At 44.6% G+C, this 21,495-nt stretch overlaps 1 protein-coding gene across 1 annotated transcript in view; it reads left to right on the top strand.

Annotated features, from left to right (window-relative positions):
• EDIL3 (EGF like repeats and discoidin domains 3) overlaps nucleotides 1-21,495 on the top strand; it is a 480,770-nt gene that overhangs the window by 156,490 nt on the left and 302,785 nt on the right. Inside the window, exon 3 of the mRNA XM_054987524.1 lies at nucleotides 14,363-14,392. Within this exon, the coding sequence (XP_054843499.1) occupies nucleotides 14,363-14,392 (30 nt within the window). The remainder of the gene's footprint in view (nucleotides 1-14,362; nucleotides 14,393-21,495) is intronic.

The raw sequence follows: 21,495 nt of genomic DNA, 5'->3' as shown, positions 1-21,495 counted from the left end.
CTTTCGCTTTCCGAGCTTAAAAGGGATTGTTATGAGAACTATGGGGGGAGGTTGGGCCTGCTGGGATCTGTTACTTTGTACCTCATGCTTTGCCTGTCATTGGTAACAATTCACATGTACCATCCTGAATATTGTATGCAGGCTCGTGGACTATAATGCATTCTTTCTTCAGTAAACTTTTTAAAACAACGGGCTTTTGTCTGATTGCAGAAGGTAGTCTGGAGTAAGGACATTATCTAGCCACAGTTCTGACATTTTGTTACCAATCACTCTCCAATGCCTAAGCCGGATCAGACGGACTCCAAAGCAGTCCCAGTCAGGGACCCTTTGTTTGATCCGTATGCCTCCCCCGGCTCTCAAGGATTGGAACCTCAAGGACCCGTACCAAGTGGCAACGGCTCCTCGGTGACTATGCTCTACACCCTCGCTCCCAGCAGTGCAGATACCCGGCCTAGAGCTACAGCCGAACCACTGTTTTCCGTACCCACCCCGACGCAGTGGGGCGCGAGACCAAGGGAGATGAGGGAACGAAGGGCTAGTACGGTGTTCACGCACAGATGGACAGTCGGCGAAGTTTAGAGTCGATACCCGAGCATGCCAGCAGCCAACCGTGGCTCTACTGGAATAGAACAACCGAGCAAACGGAATGGGAGACATCCCGCCGCAATGTCCTAAGCTGGGATTATTCAGAAATTACCCCGTGGACGGGGCAACCGGATGTAAGTGAGCACCATTGGATGCAGCTTCAAAGCAGAACTGTTGCAATTGACTCTGGTATTTCAGCGGTCACTGGTTTGGCGAAAGGGATCTTAGCTGCAAGATCACAAGAAGAACAAGGCATGGAATAAACCCTGCCTTGGCAACAGACGAAAGCCACGAGACCACATGCCGAATATGTGCCGACCTCGCAGGCTACTGGATACACGGAACAGGAGGGGGAAAATCCCTATAGAGTGCAAGTTTTGGAGACCAGACTAGCAAGCATGGAAGAAAGTTTAGCCCACGCCGTCCACCTGTTGTCTACTTGTGGTAGGAGACGGTGGCCGAGAACCGCCAGCTGGTCTACCAGACATCAGTCAAAGTTTGTCTACCTTGCAAAGCCTGGTGCCCCGTCCCGAGGGCCCAATCCAGCCGTGGCCACAACAGCCAGATGAACCTGAAGACCCTGAGCCTGATACCGGGGAAGGACCCTGTCCAGAAGACCCCTGCCCGGAAGACCCTTGTCCAGAAGACCCCTGCCCTGAAGACCCGGTCGTACCAGATGACAACGGAGCCAGAGGAGGAGGTGGAGAACCGGGACGTCCTGCGGGGCTCGCTTCCCCTGTAGTACCACCTCCCTCGACCCAAGAGAGTGAACCACCAGTTATACCGAGAGGGGGCACGCCGCGAATTATCCCAGGGACGGGAAGAGGCACCACTCCCCGGCCACACCAAACGCCGGGGCCGAGAGAGCCAATCCCAGGAGGAACTCCGGTGCCTCTTCAGCCTATTTCTCCTCACCCATCCCCGTTACGACCAGCACCCCAAGGACCGATTCCCGCTCCTCTGTTACCAGCGCCCAGATTGCCAGCACCCCGTGGCACTCCGCCAGTCCAACCAGCACCTTTCCGGCCAGCGCCGCTACAACCCGTACCTAGAGGGCCTCCCCAACTGATCCCCGGGGGGCCTCCTCCAAGGCAACCTCCGCCTCAGCAACCTCCGTTGCTACCACCGCCAACACCGTGACAACCTCCGTTACAACTCGCCCCGCTCGACGTTTACCCGATGCCAGCACCAGCTCCCAGACAAGAACTCCCCATGGGCTGGGTGAAGTTGGAAGCTACCTTTGATGGAGACCCTTCCAAGTTGGGATTCTTTCTAGTGCAAGCGGTGCAATTCTTTAATCGATGGGGACATCTTTTCGGAAGTGAGGCCAGTCAGATCGAACACCTTGGATCGAGACTCCAAGGCAAAGCTGCAGACTGGTATGTAGGACTTTATGATATTGGTGCCCCCGAATTGAATACTCTTCAAGGGCTAGTGGACGCGCTCCGAGCCCAATATGAAGACCCTCTAGAAGAAACTAGAGCCCGGACTGAATTGCAGTCTATTCGGCAAGGCAGCATGTCGGCTAGAGACTATGTTACAAAATTCCGACAACTGGCCGCTAAATGCCCAAGGTGTGAGGAATTGACCAAAATAATTTTGTTCAAACAGGGCTTAAATCCGAAGCTGTTGGATAGAGCCCTTATGCAAGATAATCCTCCCACTCTACTAGGATGGATCCAATTAACTTGTGAAGTAGAAAACCGCATGCTAGAAGTCCGTTTAGTGGAACAACAACAACATACGGGACAAAGGCGCTCCTCAGTTCTTGTCAGAGGAGGCAGAGGTGCTGGATATGCTACTCGCGGAGCGAGAGATGCTAGATGGCAACAAGGGTTGTGCCTGCAGTGTGGCCAGAGTGGTCATTTTGCGGCGCAATGTCCGTACCGGCAAAGACCTCCGCTCCAACTAAGACGTCCAGCCCCCGCAGCCTACCCGGCGCCACCGCGCCCAACACCAGCTCCTAGAACAGCGAGAGGCAGAGGAGCTCCTCGGAGAAACCCTCCCGAAAGAGGGTTAGAGCTGGAAGAAGTTATGGAATATGATCCAACAGCTCTAACCGGGGAGGAGAATCCAGAGAGCCCCACCTCGGGAAACGAAATGGATCTGTCGTAAAAGGACCCAAATGGCAGATCAAACCTCAGTCCGTTCCTATTCCGAACAGACCCCAAGGGTCCACACTCTTCATACCGGTAACCTTAGTGAACCCAGACAGAAAAATGCATATCCATGTGCAAGCTCTGATAGACTCGGGCTGCTCTAGAGACATTATTGCACCAGCCCTAGTGAATGGATTAGTACTTCCTATTAAAGAATTGGAAACGCCTGTCATTTTTGAGCAAATGGATGGCACTAACATGAATCCAGTCACCACTGAAACCACTCCGGTCATTACCGGCATGGGACAACATTGGGAAGTAAGATCATTCGTTATTAGTGCCACTGCCAAATATCCCTTGATCCTGGGAAGCAGATGGTTGTGCGATCACAACCCCTACATCAACTGGGCAGAGGGAAGCATCATGTTCACCCATGATTCTTGCAAAAGTCATCATTGGGATCAAAATTGGGGTAACAATCCTACCCTCACTGAGCCTCCTCAGGATACAGTGAAGCCTCCCGCCATTAGCATTCCACACCCTGGGAAACTCTTACAGGATGACTCAGCTCAACCCCACCCCTCCTGAGCAGATATAAATGACCTGCCAACATCTTTTCCACACTGTGACACTGAGAGATCTCTGTCTTTTGGTGCTACACCTCTGAAGATACCAGCCACAGCTGCTGGCGAAACGTCAGGAACTACAATGCCAAGACCACGGCAATACAGCCCGGAAAACCCACAACAACCATCGTTCTCCAGCCGTGAAAGCCTTCGACAATACATCGTTATTCGTTTTGGTTACCGTTTACTTTTCTCCAAGGTTCCCCAGTTATTTTGGCCTAGCAACGCATCACTATGTCCAGCCCAGGCCCTTTCTCCAGTTATTGAAGAACTTCTTGCCAAGGGAGCAGTCCAGAGAGTCCCAGAGGAACAGTCCCCAAGGGTTATTTCCTCCTGATATTTTCTAGTGGAAAAGAAAGACAGTGACCTCAGGCCCATCCTGGACCTCCGAAAGTTGAATGTTTTTATTAAAGCAGAGAAGTTTTGAATGTTAACCTTGGCTAGTGTCTTGCAGTATATCACGCCAGGTTATTGGTTCGCAGTCCTTGACCTCAAGAACGCATACTTTCACATTGCTATTCATCTAGACTAGGGGTGTGCAAGCCAAAAATTTTCGGCTATAGCCGAAAGTAGAAAGCCGAAAGAAGATTCTCTATCGTTAAAGCCGAAAGCCGAAACAAGAATCTCTTTCGGCTTTCGGGATTCTTTCGGCATTATTTCGGCATTCTTTCAGCTTTTTTCTAAGGGAAAATGCCTCCGTATTCCAGGACGCCTGGAGGAGGCATTTTCCCACCGAATAAGCCCAAAATTGGTGGAGACCTTCCTCTAACCCTTCTCTAACAACCACCCAAGTTTCAGACAGATTGGACTTTGGGGGGCCATGTTATGGCCCCCCAAAGCAGGTCCCCCCATCCTCCCATAAGAAAGCGAAGGAGCAGCATATTGTTAGCATGCTGCTGCTAATCTTTCTTCATTATTTCCTATGGGGAAAAAATGAAGAAGCAGGCTTCCTTTGCCAGGGGTGGCATTTTGCATGCAAAATGCCCCCTCACCCTCAGGGGCCCTTCTCCCACCCCTCCTCCCACCCCCCACCAAGGCTCAGCCTGCTCCCACTTGGGGGGGCCATTTCATGGCCTCCCCAAGTAGGTGCTCTAATCTCTACCGCTGACAGCTGGGGGAGGCTTGTGTTGCCAGGGGTGGCATTTTGCATGCAAAATGCCCCCCAACCCTCTGGGGCCCTTCTCCCACCCCTCCTCCCACCCCCCACCAAGGCTCAGCCTGCTCCCACTTGGGGGGGCCATTTCATGGCCTCCCCAAGTAGGTGCTCTTTTCTCTACCACTGACAGCTGGGGAAGGCTTGTCTTGCCAGGGGTGGCATTTTGCATGCAAAATGCCCCCCAGCCCTCTGGGGCCCTTCTCCCACCCTTCCTCCCACCCCCCACCAAGGCTCAGACTGCTCCCACTTGGGGGGGGCATTTCATGGCCTCCCCAAGTAGGTCCTCTCAGCCCCTAAAGTCCACCCCTTACAGCCCCACACAAACCCAATTCCCCCCCAGCTGCCACACACAGACCCAAATCCCCACATTAGCCCCTCACAGACCCAAATCCACCCCCACCTGCCCCACACCCATAACCACAGGAACAGGCTGGCAAAGGCCAGCCCTCTCCCTTTGTTCCCTATGCTGGGAACTTCTAAACTCTCTTTCCCTGGGCAATTCTGCACAGCCCAGGGGTGCCACAATGGTGGGCACACTTCTGAGTGCCAGCTGGTCTCTGTGAAAGAGCACCTGAACCACAGACACCCTCCCTCAAATTCCCCCACCACCTACAGAGATGGCTGGCCAGCCAGCCCCATTGTTCCCTATGATGGGAACCAACTGCACAACAAAGAATAAAACAAGAACAACACAAAATAAAGTTTTAAAAAAATTATTTTCTCCCTTCCAAAGTACAAGTAGGCAAAGCATTATGACACATTACACCAGCAGTCCCCCACACAGAAAAATTAAAACAAAACTCACTTAACATCAGAGAATCACAAAACACGATTCCTGTCAAAAACACTTTATTTCTTGAACAGCTTTAGGTTACACAGCAGGGGGGAACACCAAAGGGCATGGCAGCACTATCTTACACAAAAATAACACAACTCACTTAACATCAGAGAATCACAAAAGCACAATTCCTGTCAAAAACACTTTATTTCTTGAACAGCTTTAGGCTACACAGCAGGGGGGGAACACCAAAGGGCATGGAAGCAGTATCTTACACAAAAATAACACAACTCACTTCACATTAAAGAATCACCCCAAAAATTGCTGTCAAAAGCACTTTATTTCTGTAACTGCTTTAGGTTACACAGTAGGAAGGCACCACAGAGCAGGAAAGCAGTGTACTAAACAAAAATTACACAACTCACTTCACATCAGAGAATCACACAAACACAATTGCTGTCAAAAACAGTGAAGTGGGTTGTATCATTTTTTGTAGTACATTGCTATCATGCCCTGTTGTGCCCTCCTACTGTGTAACCTAAAGCTGTTCAAGAAATAAAGTGTTTTTGCCAGGAATTGTGTTTTTGTGATTCTCTGATGTTAAGTGAGTTGTGTTATTTTTGTGTAAGATAGTGCTGCCATGCCCTTTGGTGTTCCCCCCTGCTGTGTAACCTAAAGCTGTTCAAGAAATAAAGTGTTTTTGCCAGGAATTGTGTTTTTGTGATTCTCTGATGTTAAGTGAGTTGTGTTATTTTTGTGTAAGATAGTGCTGCCATGCCCTTTGGTGTTCCTCCCTGCTGTGTAACCTAAAGCTGTTCAAGAAATAAAGTGTTTTTGACAGGAATCATGCTTTGTGATTCTCTGATGTTAAGTGAGTTGTGTTATTTTTCTGTGTGGGGGACTGTTGGTGTAATGTGTCATAATGCTTTGCCTACTTGTACTTTGGAAGGGAGAAAAAAAAATTTAAAACTTTATTTTGTGTTGTTCTTGTTTTATTCTTTGTTGTGCAGTTGGTTCCCATCATAGGGAACAATGGGGCTGGCTGGCCAGCCATCTCTGTAGATGGTGGGGGAATTTGAGGGAGGGTGTCTGTGGTTCAGGTGCTCTTTCACAGGGACCAGCTGGCACTCAGAAGTGTGCCCAGCATTGTGGCACCCCTGGGCTGTGCAGAATTGCCCAGGGAAAGAGAGTTTAGAAGTTCCCAGCATAGGGAACAAAGGGAGAGGGCTGGCCTTTGCCAGCCTGTTCCTGGGGTTATGGGTGTGGGGCAGGTGGGGGTGGATTTGGGTCTGTGAGGGGCTAATGTGGGGATTTGGGTCTGTGTGTGGCAGCTGGGGGGAATTGGGTTTGTGTGGGGCTGTAAGGGGTGGACTTTAGGGGCTGAGAGGACCTACTTGGGGAGGCCATGAAATGCCCCCCCCCAAGTAGGAGCAGTCTGAGCCTTGGTGGGGGGTGGGAGGAAGGGTGAGAGAAGGGCCCCAGAGGGCTGGGGGGCATTTTGTATGCAAAATGCCACCCCTGGCAAGACAAGCCTTCCCCAGCTGTCAGTGGTAGAGAAAAGAGCACCTACTTGGGGAGGCCATGAAATGGCCCCCCCAAGTGGGAGCAGTCTGAGCCTGGGTGGGGGGTGGGGGGAAGGGTGGGAGAAGGGCCCCTGAGGGCTGGCAACACAAGCCCTGGCAACACCCCTGGCAGGCTGAGCCTTGGTGGGGGGTGGGAGGAGGGGTGGGAGAAGGGCCCCTGAGGGTGAGGGGGCATTTTGCATGCAAAATGCCACCCCTGGCAAAGGAAGCCTGCTTCTTCATTTTTTCCCCATAGGAAATAATGAAGAAATATTAGCAGCAGCATGCTAACAATATGCTGCTCCTTCGCTTTCTTATGGGAGGATGGGGGGACCTGCTTTGGGGGGCCATAACATGGCCCCCCAAAGTCCAATCTGTCTGAAACTTGGGTGGTTGTTAGAGAAGGGTTAGAGGAAGGTCTCCACCAATTTTGGGCTTATTCGGTGGGAAAATGCCTCCCCCAGACGTCCGGGAAGACGGAGGCATTTTCCCATTGAAAAGCCGAAAGAAAGCCGAAAGAATCCCGAAACGTTTCGGCTTTTTTCTTTCGGCTACCCGAAACGTTTCGGCATTCCCCGAAAGAAGCCGAAACACTTTTATTTCGGCATTCTTTCGGCATTCTGAATGCCGAAACGCACATCCCTAATCTAGACCATAGGAAATATCTTAGATTTATTTTATTTCCAGGGAAAAGTCTTCCAGTACTCTGTTCTCCCCTTTGGCCTTTCTTCTGCCCCAAGGGTTTTTACCAAATGTATGGCAGTGGTCGTAGCACATTTAAGATCACAGGGATGTTCGATTTATCTATACTTGGACAATTAGCTCCTGGTTGCCCACTCCCATGACTGTCTTCAACAACACATTGAGATCACAGTTCGAACTGTGTCTCACTTGGGCCTAGTCATAAATTGGAAAAAATCTACACTCAATCCCATACAATCAATTTAGTTTATTGGGACTTGACTGGATGCCACAATGGGTCATTCCTTCTTGCCTTTAGACAGGACCAGGTCACTGCAGCACATGATTTCCTGCTTTAGAAGGAAGTGGTTCCAACCTGCTATACTTAATCAGATGTTTTTAGGCCTGATGGCATCCACAACTTGCATGGTACCACTTGCCTGACTCCATATGAGACCACCCCAGAATTGGTTTTTACAACACTTTGACCCTCTTAGGGACTCCCAGAGGAGGGCACTCTCCATTCCCAGGGCTATAATCACCTCTCTCAATTGGTAGTCTTTAGACGATAATCTTTTACGGAGGACACCTTTTGGGATCCCGACACCCGACATTTGTATTACCACATATGTTTCTTTGCTGGGTTGGGGAGCACACTGTGGGAGCTTATCTGCTCAGGGCAGATGGTCACACACTGAACGGTCTATGCATATCAACGTGTTAGAACTAAGGGCAATCAGATACTCCCATCTGCTCCGCAACAGGAGGGTACAGGTGCAAACCGACAACACGACAGCCCTCTACTATATCAACAAATGGGGGAACAACCTCAATAACCCTTTGTGCGGAGGCAACATAACTTTGGCACTGGGCAGTGCAGAACAATACTGCCCCTCTCAAGCCATTCATATCGCCAGAACTGTGAACAGCCAGTTGGATTCCCTGAGGATGGCGTTCAAACCACACCACGAGTGGGCTATCAGTTCTACATACCTTCACCCCATTTTTGCGAGATGGGGAACACCATTGGTAGACCTCTTTGCAACAAGAGAAAACTCCAAAGCAGACACATTTTGTTCCCTGGGGGCTCAGATCCAAGATCCCTGGGGGACGTCTTTCAAATCCCGTGGGAGGGGGGGCTCTTTTATGCCTTTCCACCCATACTTCTCATCCCCAGAGTTCTGGGCAGGATTCAACATTACAGGACACATTGCATACTGGTCACTCCCTTCTGGCCACTCCAGGACTGGTTCCCGATGTGGTGGGAGATTTCACGGGGCTCTTACATACGTTTCCCAGAGGCATTGGATCTGATCCACAGAGACCAGGTGTTGCACCACAATGTGGCATTACTCAGACTCACGGCATGGCTTGTACTCCCACCATAGCACCTTTCTCCAGGGAGGTGACCCAAATCATGATAAACACTCATAAGGCTTCTACCAGAGCCCTTGCAGCCATCTCCACATTCCATGAAACTGTCAATGGAAAAATGGTGTTTTCACATCGGGTCTCCAAACAGTTCCTAAAGAGGGTAAATAATACTTTCCCACCCTTTACCACAATGGAGCCTGTCCTTAGTTCTAGCACAGCTCATGCTAGCTCCTTTCGAACCTTTGGCCTCCTGTAACCTTAACCTACTCTCATGAAAGGTAGCCCTTCTAGTAGCTGTTACATCGCTTAGGAAAGTTGGAGAATTATCCGCCCTTCGTGTAGACCCCCCTCTTCCTCCAATTTTTTGAGGAAAAGGTCATACTGTATCCCAGTCTGGAATTTCTGCCTAAATTTGTCTCAAGGTTCCATTTACAGCAGAAGGCCATTCTCTCTGTGTCATTCCCCAAGCCATCCTCAGATTAGGAACGTGCGCTCCACAAGTTACATGTCAGGAGAGCGCTTTTATATTATATCCATAGGACCAAACCATTCCGTAGGTCTAGAAACGTATCCATTTGTTATTCAGGCCCTCGCAAGGGCCTCCCAGTGGCTAGCCAATCCCTTTCATGGTGGATTGTGGCAGCAATCAGACGCTGTTACATGACCGCCAAGGTCCTCTGTCCTGTAACCATTAGGGAACACTCTACCAGAGCTCAATTGGCTTCTGCTGCATTCCTGCAAGGGACTCCGTTACGAGATATTTGCTAAGCAGCAACCTGGTCATCAGTGGACACCTTCATCTGGCACTATTCCATGGACACAGCAGCCAGGAATGATTCAGCGCTGGGGACGGCTGTCCTACACTCGTTATTGACTTGAACATCTCACACCCTTCCCCATTGGTGAGTTGCTTGCTATTCTCCCAATGTGGGACTGCACTGAAGACAGATGATGAAAACAGTGTTGCACTTACCTGTAACTGTTGTTCATCTAGGTCTTTGTGCAGGCACACATTCCCTCCCTCCTAGCCCATTGTGAGATTCTCTGAGAATTATGGTGGCTTAGGTGGAACTGAGGGAAGAGGGGTAGCTCCGCTCAGCAACAGCATTTGGCAGGAACAATCCACTCAAGTGTGTTTTTTGGGAGGTGCTTCCCCTAGCATTTGAGAGCTTGTAAAACCTTCCAATAGCTAGCATGCGCCTGCACAGTCCCAATTAACAACAACAACAACAACAACAACAACAACAACATTCGATTTATATACCACCCTTCAGGACAACTTAATGTCCACTCAGAGTGGTTTACAAAGTGTTATTATTACCCCACAACAGTCACCCTGTGAGGTGGATGGGGCTGAGAGAGCTCCAGAGTGTCAGGTTCAGACTGCTTTCTTGTATGCCTATGCTTAACTGACTCCATTTTAATCTTTTCAGTGTGTAAGTGCTCTCTTCCAGGTGCCAAGGTTCCCAGGCAGCTATCTCACAGAAAAGGATTGTTTTGGCTACCGACGTTCCACCAAGAACCGGCCTTGGGAGCTTCTCGCTCTTCTGAGGGGTTGTTTTGAGAACTGTGGGGGGAGGTTGGGCCTGCTGTGATCTGTTACTCTGTACCTCATGCTTTGCCTGTCATTGGTAACAATGCATATGTACCATCCTGGACCTTGTGTTCAGGCTAGTGGACTATAATGAACTAATTCTTCAGTAAAAGCCTTTTGGAAACAATGGACTGTTGTCTAATTGCAGAAGGTAGTCTGGAGTAAGAACGTTATCTAGCCACAAGTCTGACACAGAGAACTGTGACTCGCCCAAGGTCACCCAGCTGGCTTCGTGGAGGAGTGGGGAATCAAACCCGGCTCTCCAGATTAGAGTCCCATGCTCTTAAGCACTACACGAAACTGACTCCTAGTCCCAATATGTGCCTGCACAAAGACCTAGACAAACAACAGTTACAGGTAAGTGCAACACTGTTTAACTTCTATATAAGTCTCAGAGAAGCCCCTCCACTGATGAACCTCAGTTCAGGCTGAATCATCGAAACAGTGCTGCACAACTTATCAGAACCAGGGGTCCACTAATTGTCATTTCCCAGGGTTTCTTACACCAGCATAGGGGTACAAGCATATTCTCTTCTGTATTTGTTCATTTCTGTAAATTGTCAGAGTAATTTAATAAATACATTTTCCTTCAACACTTGTGTGATTGTCTTCAGATCCAAAAGAACCATTGTCCCTTGGCAACACTCACATACCACCTTTCCATGAGATTTGCGGCTTGGTCAAATACGTTTAACTGTCTAGAGTGCTTCAGCCTTGCCTCTTCCTAACATAGAAGGCTTCAGTAACAGCACCTGGTCTGCAAAACTGTGGAGTCATTCTCACATTAGCAATTCATACCCATAATGCATCCAGAAACTTACAAGCAGGCCTAACTCTTTTTTAGCCAAGCACGCCAGTTTCTTTGCACAAGCAGTTACAGGAGCAGGCAGGGGAAGGAATCAACTCTGCTTCATGAGAGGAAAAGCAAGTGGTTTATATATTTTGTATTATGGTGTATGTTTTATTGGATTTTTATTATGTTTTATTGATTTTAACTGATGTAAATTGATTATTGATGGAAACTTGATTATTGATGGAAACTACTTCAAGCACTTAACTGAAGAGAAGTGGTATAAAAATCAAATAAATAAAATTCAGTACCATCTTTTATCCACTGGTTCTCTCCTTTACAGCCTCCCCTCATCTTAAAAGCTCTTTGTCATAGACCCATATTTGAGGGCACATCTGTCCAATCCCACCATCATTGCCAGTTATCTAGAAAGATAACATAACAGTTGAATGGTGAAGAGAGATGTAAAGATACAGAATGAACACCCACTGATTTCAAATCTAAAACATATATTGATCTAAAAACATGTTTTTAACCAGTCTTTTTTAAAAGGCGTGAAGGGTGTCACTTAAACAACTTGTCACAACAGACTTGTGAGGTATGTTACAATGAGAAAGTGTGACTAGTTTGCAAGCCTATATTGCATGCATTGTATCCCATGATTTTTGGATTTTACTCTTGGACTGATCCAGCTTTAAACAAATGATTTCTAGTTCAAGATCACCCAGTGAATTTCATGGTTAAGTAGGAGGATACTCAAGTTACCCAGTGCTTTCCTTTACTAATTATCTTTGATCAGGTAATGTTTGTACAGCAATGTACCTTAAAATCACTATGAAGTTAGCTGTGATTGGGGTGGCTTTTTCCCCATCTGAAGAGGTGAAAGTTGGGGTTTAAAGAGCCCTGTATAGCCCTTTCCATGCCTCATTTCCACAGCCGTCAATCATAACACCCCTCTAACTAAACTGTTAAAGGTTCTTCTTCAGGACTGGAAAGCTTTAAAGCATGTTGCTAGGAGAAGTATTTATTTTCTGCAACAGACTATTGTTCCAAACTTTTAGAGTCTTCCCACTTCACTGCAGTGCTAGAGGGGCAAGGTGGACAGGAGGCTCTGGCTCATCAGATATAGAGGGTGGGCAGCTGCTTCCCACCTCACCATGTTCCCCAAGGGATGAGAACGTGAGCAGTGTCTTTGCTGTGACATGGGAGAGGGTAAATAAGTTATTCGCTGCCTAGGCGAATCCTTGAGCTGGTTCTGAAGAGACTGGTCTTAATTACAGGAAATGAGACTTGAAGTTAAAAGCAGATTAATAGGATGGCATGCAATTCCCTTGCATTTTAGACTGAGGCTGGGCCCATCTCCTCCAGTGGTAGACAAAGTGTGTAGCTGCCTTTTCCCCTCCTTTGTTCCAGCTCATTTCACCAGAGAAAGACAGAGACAGAGAGATAAGCTCAACCTTCTAGATGAGTGCTGTAGGAGCTTGCTCAGACTTGGCTGTTGGCAGTGTCAGAGACAAGGAGAGTCAAAATACATCACTTCACAGCTGAAAAGTAGCTGAACTCCTGCAGTGGTGCTGCCTTTTATAAGTCAAAATGATGAAAAAATAATGTTTAAAATGTAAATTTAAGGGTGAAATTTGACACAAGGAATCAGAAAATGGCATGAAAATAAAGACTTGGTTTGGTTTGTGCAAGGTGGAAAACTGAATCAGGGATTTCTGAGTTGAAGTGCTATGGCTGACAATTTCAGTAGCATCTCTAATCTTTAAAACCCCATGTGTGTTTAAAACCCCATGGGAACAATGTATAATAGATATATAATATGAAGGAGCAGATTGCTATAGTGGCCCTCTGAAGATGTATTTTCAAAATGCTTTACTTTGCCGAAGCACTAGTAGAATGTTTGTTTGGAACTTATTCTGTAACTTTTGACCCCTGAAGTTTAGCCCCAACCTGAAATAAAATAATTTTATCTTTTGTACAAAATCTCAGGGTGGGGGGGAGGGTACCCCATAGCTAAGTAAACAGAGAAAGATCAGAGCTGACTCTATCATATAACCATTGTATACACCCTAAATCTTCTGTTAACACATTATTAATTTATCCTTCCAAATGCTTGATATTCATGTCTTTATTATTTCACCTTCACCTTTCATATTTCCCAGGCATTTTGAAACATGTCATTCTTTGTGTATTTTCTTCCATATGTGTCTTGATAAGGAGAAGAGGAAAAGATACTATAGGACACTGGTATGTAGAACATCCAGATAAAAGATAGAGTTATTGATAATCAAGGGAAGCCAGTGCTACCCACCAACTTCATAAAGCCAGGATGTTCTTCAATTGAAAGTTCACACTTTCAGTTTCTTTTCCTATCTAGACCTGTCAGTGGTCTTCCTATTTGTTGGCTGTGCTTTCTCCATTAAATAATTTTAAGGAGCAATACGGTTCTATTTAGATAGAATTAAATTCTCTTTAAAAGGGAGAACTAGAAACAGGAAAATCAGACTTCTATTACGATCTATTTATATATCCCCACTGTTCCAGCAATTCATCTTCTGAGCAAGTTCCACTGAAGTATAAACTCCCCTCTGTGCCATGAATGGAAGCTTGCTGGGTGACCTTGGGCCATCACACACTCTCAGCCTAACCTACTTCTCAGGATTGTTGTAGGGATAAAATTGAGAAGAGAATGATGTAAGCCGCCCTGGGTCACCATTGGGGAGAAAGGTGAGGTATAAATACAGTAAATAAATAAAACAATACTTAATAGATAAAACCAGCATTGATAATAACATAACACTAACTAGCAGGAACAGCAATAAACTAGTAATAATCAAAAGAATTGTTAAAATCTTTGGGGTTGAATCCAAACATTCTTTCTGTAACGGTGAAGCCTTCTCCAAGGCAGGGAGGTTTCTAGTGATGGAAAATACCTAGTGGAAGGATTTGCCATTAATAGAACTACATCTTTTGTTCTAGGCCTTGCACATTATGCCTTTGTTGAATAATTATATATTTAAATAGTTGGAATCTTAATAAGTAATTTTCCTGATAAATAAATAAACTCTGTATTCAGTATGTTTGCAATAATTTTATTTTTTCTTCTCTTAACAGAACTGGATGAAGAAGAACCAACACCAGCAGGTAGGACCTTTCTATTCCTATTTTAAGCATTGCTATCTGTTAATTCATTCCCCTTACAGCAGGAGTCCTCTGTTGCTAAAGGTTATTATTATCCTGGTGGATACACAACTGCAGCAGGAAGGCACAGGCTCCAAAGTATTACTTATATGAGTTAAGTGATTTATTGGAAGGCACTGTTTCATAATAAGCTACAAAAGGAAATTGTAGATTGCAATCTGAATCAGATGCATGATCCATGAATATGTATGAAAAAAACCACTAGAACGACGTGTATGACCACTGCAAACAATATGGGATCAATAAACAGGTAGTGTATAAGCATGACCAATTAAAATAGGTGTCTACAGTACAGTTCTACCAGTTCCTATGTTCCACCATGACAGCTTTGCTCATCTGAACAGGGCCTTTGGCAGATACCATGCTGTAGTTGGTATCTGCAGCTGCCCATACATGTGCTGCCCCCACCTTATGGAGTGGCCTGCCTGAGGAGGACAGGAAAGCTCCCAATCTCATGGTTTTCTGTAAACGATGTAAAACTGAATTATTCAGGAGTGCTTTCTCTTTGATTATATGGCTGGGCCATAAGAAATAGCTCAGAGAGAAGACTTGGTAATGGACAGGGACTATAAATAGGATTGCCAGGGGTGCCAGGGGCCCAAGTGGAGGTGTAGGGGACTGAGAGACGGGACAGCAGGGTACTTACCTTCCATGTGCATGCTGTGTGTGCACTCCCATGCTCCCCTTCCACAGAGGAATCCTGGTGCACGCTGAGTGAAAACTGACTCCTTGGGAGGCAGTTTTCACTTTCAGTGTGCATGAACCACACAGCTCCTTCCTTCATCCCCCATTGGAAAATGAGTGCAATGGTCCATCACACTCATTTTCCAACAGGATACAAAAGAAGGAGCCATGCAGTGCATGTGCTCTGAAAATGAAAACTTCCTCCAAAGGAGTTGGTTTCCATTCAGTATGCACTGAGATTCCTCTGTGGAAGGGGAGCTTGTGCACACTCATAACCATAACCCGTTAGGCATGGCAAATACTGTTCTTAAATGAAGGGTTGCAAATATGAAGGCAAACTTAATGCACATTAGCCTGGTCTGAATATTAAAGTACTAATTGCCACCCTACTGTCCTCTTGCCCTAGTTATAGCTCAGTTTTCTAACAAACAAGCGGATGCAGTTTCAAATCTACCTATCCAAGGATTCAGGAAGATTGAAGAGTCAGCATCTCCGCAGGCTTGGGGGCTCTCAGCCCTTGGATTCTTGAGAATTAGGAGAGGTAGGAGGAGAGGAGTATAAGGTGATTATGGCAATAGGTCTTTGGAGACCTCAAAACACAGCATCTTCAAAGCAGGTGGACTCTAAACAGAAAAGGCTACTACTTTCCAAAAAGAAAAGCTGCTACCTAGCCCACTTTTCTCCAGGCCTTTTCTGCATTTCCTTTGGGCAGAGGCACTGTGGCACCCCCCTCCTCAGAAGTGGAGACAGAGCCATGGACTTAATTTTTATCTCATTCAATGTTTACTTTGGCAGGAAGGATACCGGAAAACCCCAAACCCATATCACAGTGGGGGTTGTCTGATGGTTGGGGGGGGGTGTCTTCTGTTGTTAAAGTCTATTTCAACAAGCTTTAGACAGGTAGCCACCCCCAAACAAAAGTTCTCCCTCAATATTAAGATGTGCTTTTCCAATGTTTATCTCTACTTTTGGTTAAATGTTCCTCATGGAATACAAAACAATTACCCGGTACGGTGTCATGTCAGTCTCAGTAAAAGGCACAAATTCTGATGGCAAACTATACAGAGTCTGATTCTGAAATCCATTTCATTCAAAAATGGAGGCTGTAACAGGACCAATTCAGAGCTAAAACATACCAAATTAATACTACCCACTCGGAAATAAATTCTGTGCTTAACCAGCTATCTTCATAGGGAAATAGAAACTGCAGTCCAACATTGTCATTGCTTGGTTGTAAATACAAATTATGTTAGTGGGACATGCAGAGGATTGAGATGAAAGTGGACAGATTGTTATCCATATTTCATTAATCTCTGCCACTTTTATTTAATTTAAACATTTATATACTGTCCCCAACCTCCCACCACCAAGAAGAGGCTGAAAGGTACTCACTAGCCAATATGCCTATAGACATAACAGTGAAATAGTAAAACAATAAAAAATGCGCATATACTAAAGCCTAAAGATAAGTTCAGTTCTTCATTGTCGGTCGTTAAGTCCTACTTAAAGCCAGAAGTAAGTCCCATGCTCTTCAATGGTCTTTATTCCCAGAAAAGTGTCCTTAGGAAAAAAATGGAGCACAATGGACTATAAACATGTATAATATTAATCAGGGTCTCTGAGGTAACTTCAAAACATCAGGATGCAGATATGGTAGATGTAAATGACCAAGTTTCTTCTGGGATGTATCACTTCATGTTGCATCTGATGAGCTATATTAGCTGAAGCATTTTACCAATCATATGCTTAGGTCAGCCACCATTCTTCTTAGCATGCCTCATATTATAGTGCTCTCCCCTTTTTACTGTCTCTCACAGAGAGACAAATATGGTTCAACTTTTTGACTGCATTTTTATCTTGGCTCCATGCTATATAGTATTTCTATTACCTTTCCATTTTTCTGTAATGTTTTATATGTAATATATTTAATTTGGATTTTATTTCTGCTGAGTGATGTGGGAGTTTTAATATTGGTTACTGTGGGTTTAAATTAGGCTTCCCATTTACTCGCTTGTGGTGGGCGATTTCCCACTTCTGCATGTGTTTTTTTGCCATGCAAACTCTACCTTATTTCCATGTGAGTTTAGGAGGAATATAGCTTAAATTCGATATGCCTTCCAGCAGGCACCAACAGAAGGCTGTTATTTCTTCAAGGCAAGTCCAATATAGTCTTTAACAGGATGTTTGAGTTATAGGAAGTTGTGCCTAATTGGAGTACCTCTAATACATTTGTCTACGCTTGGGAGTTTGTGAGGGGTTGGTCATAGGAGTGTACAATTTGGGTTCAAAATTTGGCATTTTGTAAAATTTAAACATGCATTATCAAATAAATTTGGTAAGTGTGGCAACAGTAAAGAAACACTATTTCCTGCCTGAAGGGAGGAGGGAGAAGGGAGGGGAAGTGAGTCAGAGGCAGAAGGGGAAGGGGGAGAAGGAAGGGGAGAGTGTGAGTGCTGCAATCTTTGCAGCAGCTCTCCTCTGGCCAATGGGATTCTCAAGAAGGAGAATGCCTTTTTTAAAACTGCTGCAAGGAGTTAAATTAGGAGGCTTGCCTCAGTCAGCTTCCATTTTGCTCTGCTTGCTGCTTGCTGCTGCTGGCTGTTGGCTTTTTCTCCTTTGACTGGATCCTGCTGCCCAGTGATGGAGTGGATTCCTGGTTGCTACTTGGTTTGATAGTCATAGACTTACTGGGTTTTTTCTTTCTTTGGGGTAGGGGTAATATCTTTATATTTAATATTTAATATTCTTTGGGTAATATCATCCTACAATCGGGATAACTTCCACCTTCATGGAAGGAGGCCTCCATAACAATGATTCCAAAACAGGGAAAAAATGGAACAAACCCAGCTTCTTACAGGCTAATTTCTCTATTAAATGTTGATTACAAAATATTCACTTCAATAATGGCTAAAAGATTAAACACCTTTATTGGTGAATATATAAATATGGATCAGTCTGGATTTGTACCTAGAAGGGACATAATGTATTTAAGGCTCTCAATATAATATCATATTGTAAGCAAAAGCATGTACAATTGGCAATCCTTGCCTTAGATATACAGAAGGCATTCGACTCCTTAGAAAATAAATATTTGCATGCCTTGCTTCAGAAAATGAACTTTGGATTTAATTTCTTTTGTGTTATTAATACAATATATGCTCACCTTGTAGCCAAAATTAGAATGAATGGAATCTCTTCTGATAATATAACTTTAAATAGAGGCACATGCCAGGGCTTTCACCTATACTCTATATTATTGCCATAGAACCTTTAGCAAATTCAATAAGAAACAACATGTCCATTAAAGGAATAGAAATCAATCAGCACATATTTAAATTAAGCCTTTTTGCTGATGACATCTTACTATATATCTCTCAACCTTTATTGTCGATACCTGCTCTTAATGATGATTTGGCTAATTTCAATCAGATCTCAAGACTGACAGTCAACCAAAGTAAGTCCAGTATCTTGCCTATAAGTCTGCCAAATTCCATAGAAGATTCAATTAAAACCAGATATAAATTGCAGTGAGCTAATCGATTTTTATCTAGGAGTTAATATTGCTTCAAATCTGGACCAATTACTTCTAGTTAATCATAAGCTTAAAATGAAAGAGATTAAATCAAGTTTGCTTAAGTGGAATAAACAGTGTTTGAACTGGTATGAAAGATATCATATAATAAAAGCATTTATCTTACCGATACTAATATTTTTGTTCAGGACCATTCCTATAACAAGCCCGCCTAAAATGCTGAACCAATGGCAAACTTTACTGAATCAATTTCTTTGACAGTACGAACTTCCGGTTTGGATTCATGGTGGTCTGAAGCAGCCTAGGACTTGGGCTGTCCGAGACACTGTTTTTCTTGGAAAGTGAGGTGCTCCAACGCCCATTTCCACCCCAACTTCAGGGAGAAGTTGGGCTCGAATGCTACGCACCCCCGAAAGCGTGTGATCTCGGTGAAGGAGGGAGTTCTGAATCAAGGACTTCCACCACCACCTTGAGGTCCCCTCAGAGAAGGGTGAGCTTCTATCTCTGCAGTGCCTCAGGAGTCATTAAATTGGCATAAGATCATCAGAACCAAGCTTCAGCAACAGCTTTTACCAAAGAATAAGCAAAGGAAACAACACAGCCAACCCGCAGAATCGGCAAAGGTAAAGATCGTTATCGGACTTTTAAAAATGGAACAGCAGTAAAAAGACCAAGGGAAAATAAAGTAATGGACAGCATATAAAAGAAGAGATGTTTAGTAATAGAAGCAGAGTAAAATTGAAGATGCTGGGGAAGTAAATAAGGACTAAAAATTTGAAAAGAAATATTGTTTATACTTACTGCGGTTAGAACTGAGATAACCAGTGTGAGAAAGTGGAGGGGGGACTGGAGAAACATCGCGAGATAGACAACTGGATTCCTAACAAGGACAGCAAAGTGAAAGGGAAGAGGATTGACAGAAAAAGGAAGCAAAATAGGTAAACCACTGGGAGGCAACGAAGGCAACAGGAACAGGAAGTGCGCCATCTTAAGTAAGAAATTTTAAGAAAAGGCAAGGTTTAAACAATTCAACATGGATTTGAGGAAAAGAGCAGACACGTGGGGAGGCTCGAAACCGAGCCCCACGATGGCCGGGAAAAAAGGAGCAGATAAGGAATGGCAAATTTCGGTGGATGCTGCGATCGAAGGACTGGGGAAAAAAGTGGCATAGAATCACAAAGAGTTGTTACAGAAGATGCAAGAAATGTTGGCAAAGGATTTTAAAGAGATGAGAGATGTTATTCAAGCCGATGTAGCTGCACTGGCAAAAAAGATAGAGGGAGTAAAGGAAGATTTGCAAGTAACAACTAAAAAAGTGGAGCACGTGGAACAAAAGACAAATGAATGCCCAGTTACCAAAGCTACCAGAAGAGATGAAACAGAGACTGAATGCCCCAATAACAGAAGAAGAAGTCATACAGGCAATTGAAGCGTCTAAGATTGGGAAAGCACCAAGACCTGATGGGATCACAGCTAAATTTTATAAAGTAATGAAGGAGGACCTAGTACCGATTTTAAAAAAGTGTAATGAACGTTATGCTTCAAGGAAAGGGTCTCCCAGATACACGGAATGAAGCTAGTATTGCACTGATCCCAAAAGAAAGCCAAGATTTGACAGAGTTGAAAAATTATAGACCCATATCGCTTATAAACAATGACTACAAAATAATGGCAAGAATACTGGTGGATAGGCTCAAAATATGGTTAATGGACTTTATAGATGAAGATCAGGCCGGATTTTTACCAAACAGGCAGTTAAAAGACAATTTGAGAGTAGTAATAAATGCTATTTAATACTACGATAAGCGACCTGATAAGGAAGTTGGCCTTTGACAATTTGAACTGGGATTTTATGTTCGCAACTATGGAGAAGATGGATCTAGGTAATGCATTTATACAAGCAGTGAAAACAATTTATAACTTACAAAGGGCAACAATATGTGTTAATGACGACCTGACAGAGAAGTTGGAAATAAGGAAAGGAACCAGACAAGGATGTCCACTATCGCCACTTTTGTTTGTGATGGTCTTAGAAGTATTATTGAGAAGGATTAGAGAAGATGATAGTATAAAAGGAATAAAAATATAAGGATCCTCCTACAAATTGAGAGCATTTGCAGTATAAGCACCCTAGGGTAGCTTTTAAGGTACTGAGAAAGGTACTAAGAAAGGGGGGGAAAACATGGGGGCTTTACATGGGGGCTTTACCTATCTAGCACAGTATAACTCTGCCGCCAGGATAACAAATATTATCCATATATTACATGAGGAATGACGATCTGACTGGATCACTCTCTTAGATCAACTACGCAACTCTAAGACAATACAAGATCTACTTTGGCTGGGTAAAAAGCATCGACCATCAGAAATTGCACATAATATATTTCTTAAGGCCGTTCTAAACACCTGGGACAAGTATAAGGGTAAAATAATCCCACAATTATCATGACATACCAATTTAAGATCTCAAGAACAGCTACCTGGTAATATTGCGTTATATTTGCTAAACAGAGGAGATAGGATTAAAAATGTACGCTTTCTAGACATTGCTTCTAAAGAGGGCCTTTTAGAGAAAACTAAGCTGGAAGCAAAATATTCTTGTTCCATTCCTTGGTACCTGTATTTACAACTTTCACATTTTTGTAAAGATATCAAACTAGGAGACATAATGAAAAAACCCAAGATGGAACTGAAATTATTGCTAGAAACTCCTGAATTTACCCAAAAGGGACTGCTTTTGAAAATATATAACATACTGGTGCAGGATGTGACACTGAAAACTGACGCTACTCACTTAAAATGGCAACAGGATTGTGAAATAAACGTTTCT

This window comes from Eublepharis macularius, chromosome 8 (assembly GCF_028583425.1).
Source record: "Eublepharis macularius isolate TG4126 chromosome 8, MPM_Emac_v1.0, whole genome shotgun sequence".
NCBI classification, from domain to species: Eukaryota; Metazoa; Chordata; class Lepidosauria; order Squamata; family Eublepharidae; genus Eublepharis; species Eublepharis macularius.
This window is presented reverse-complemented; position numbering and strand designations above follow the sequence as displayed.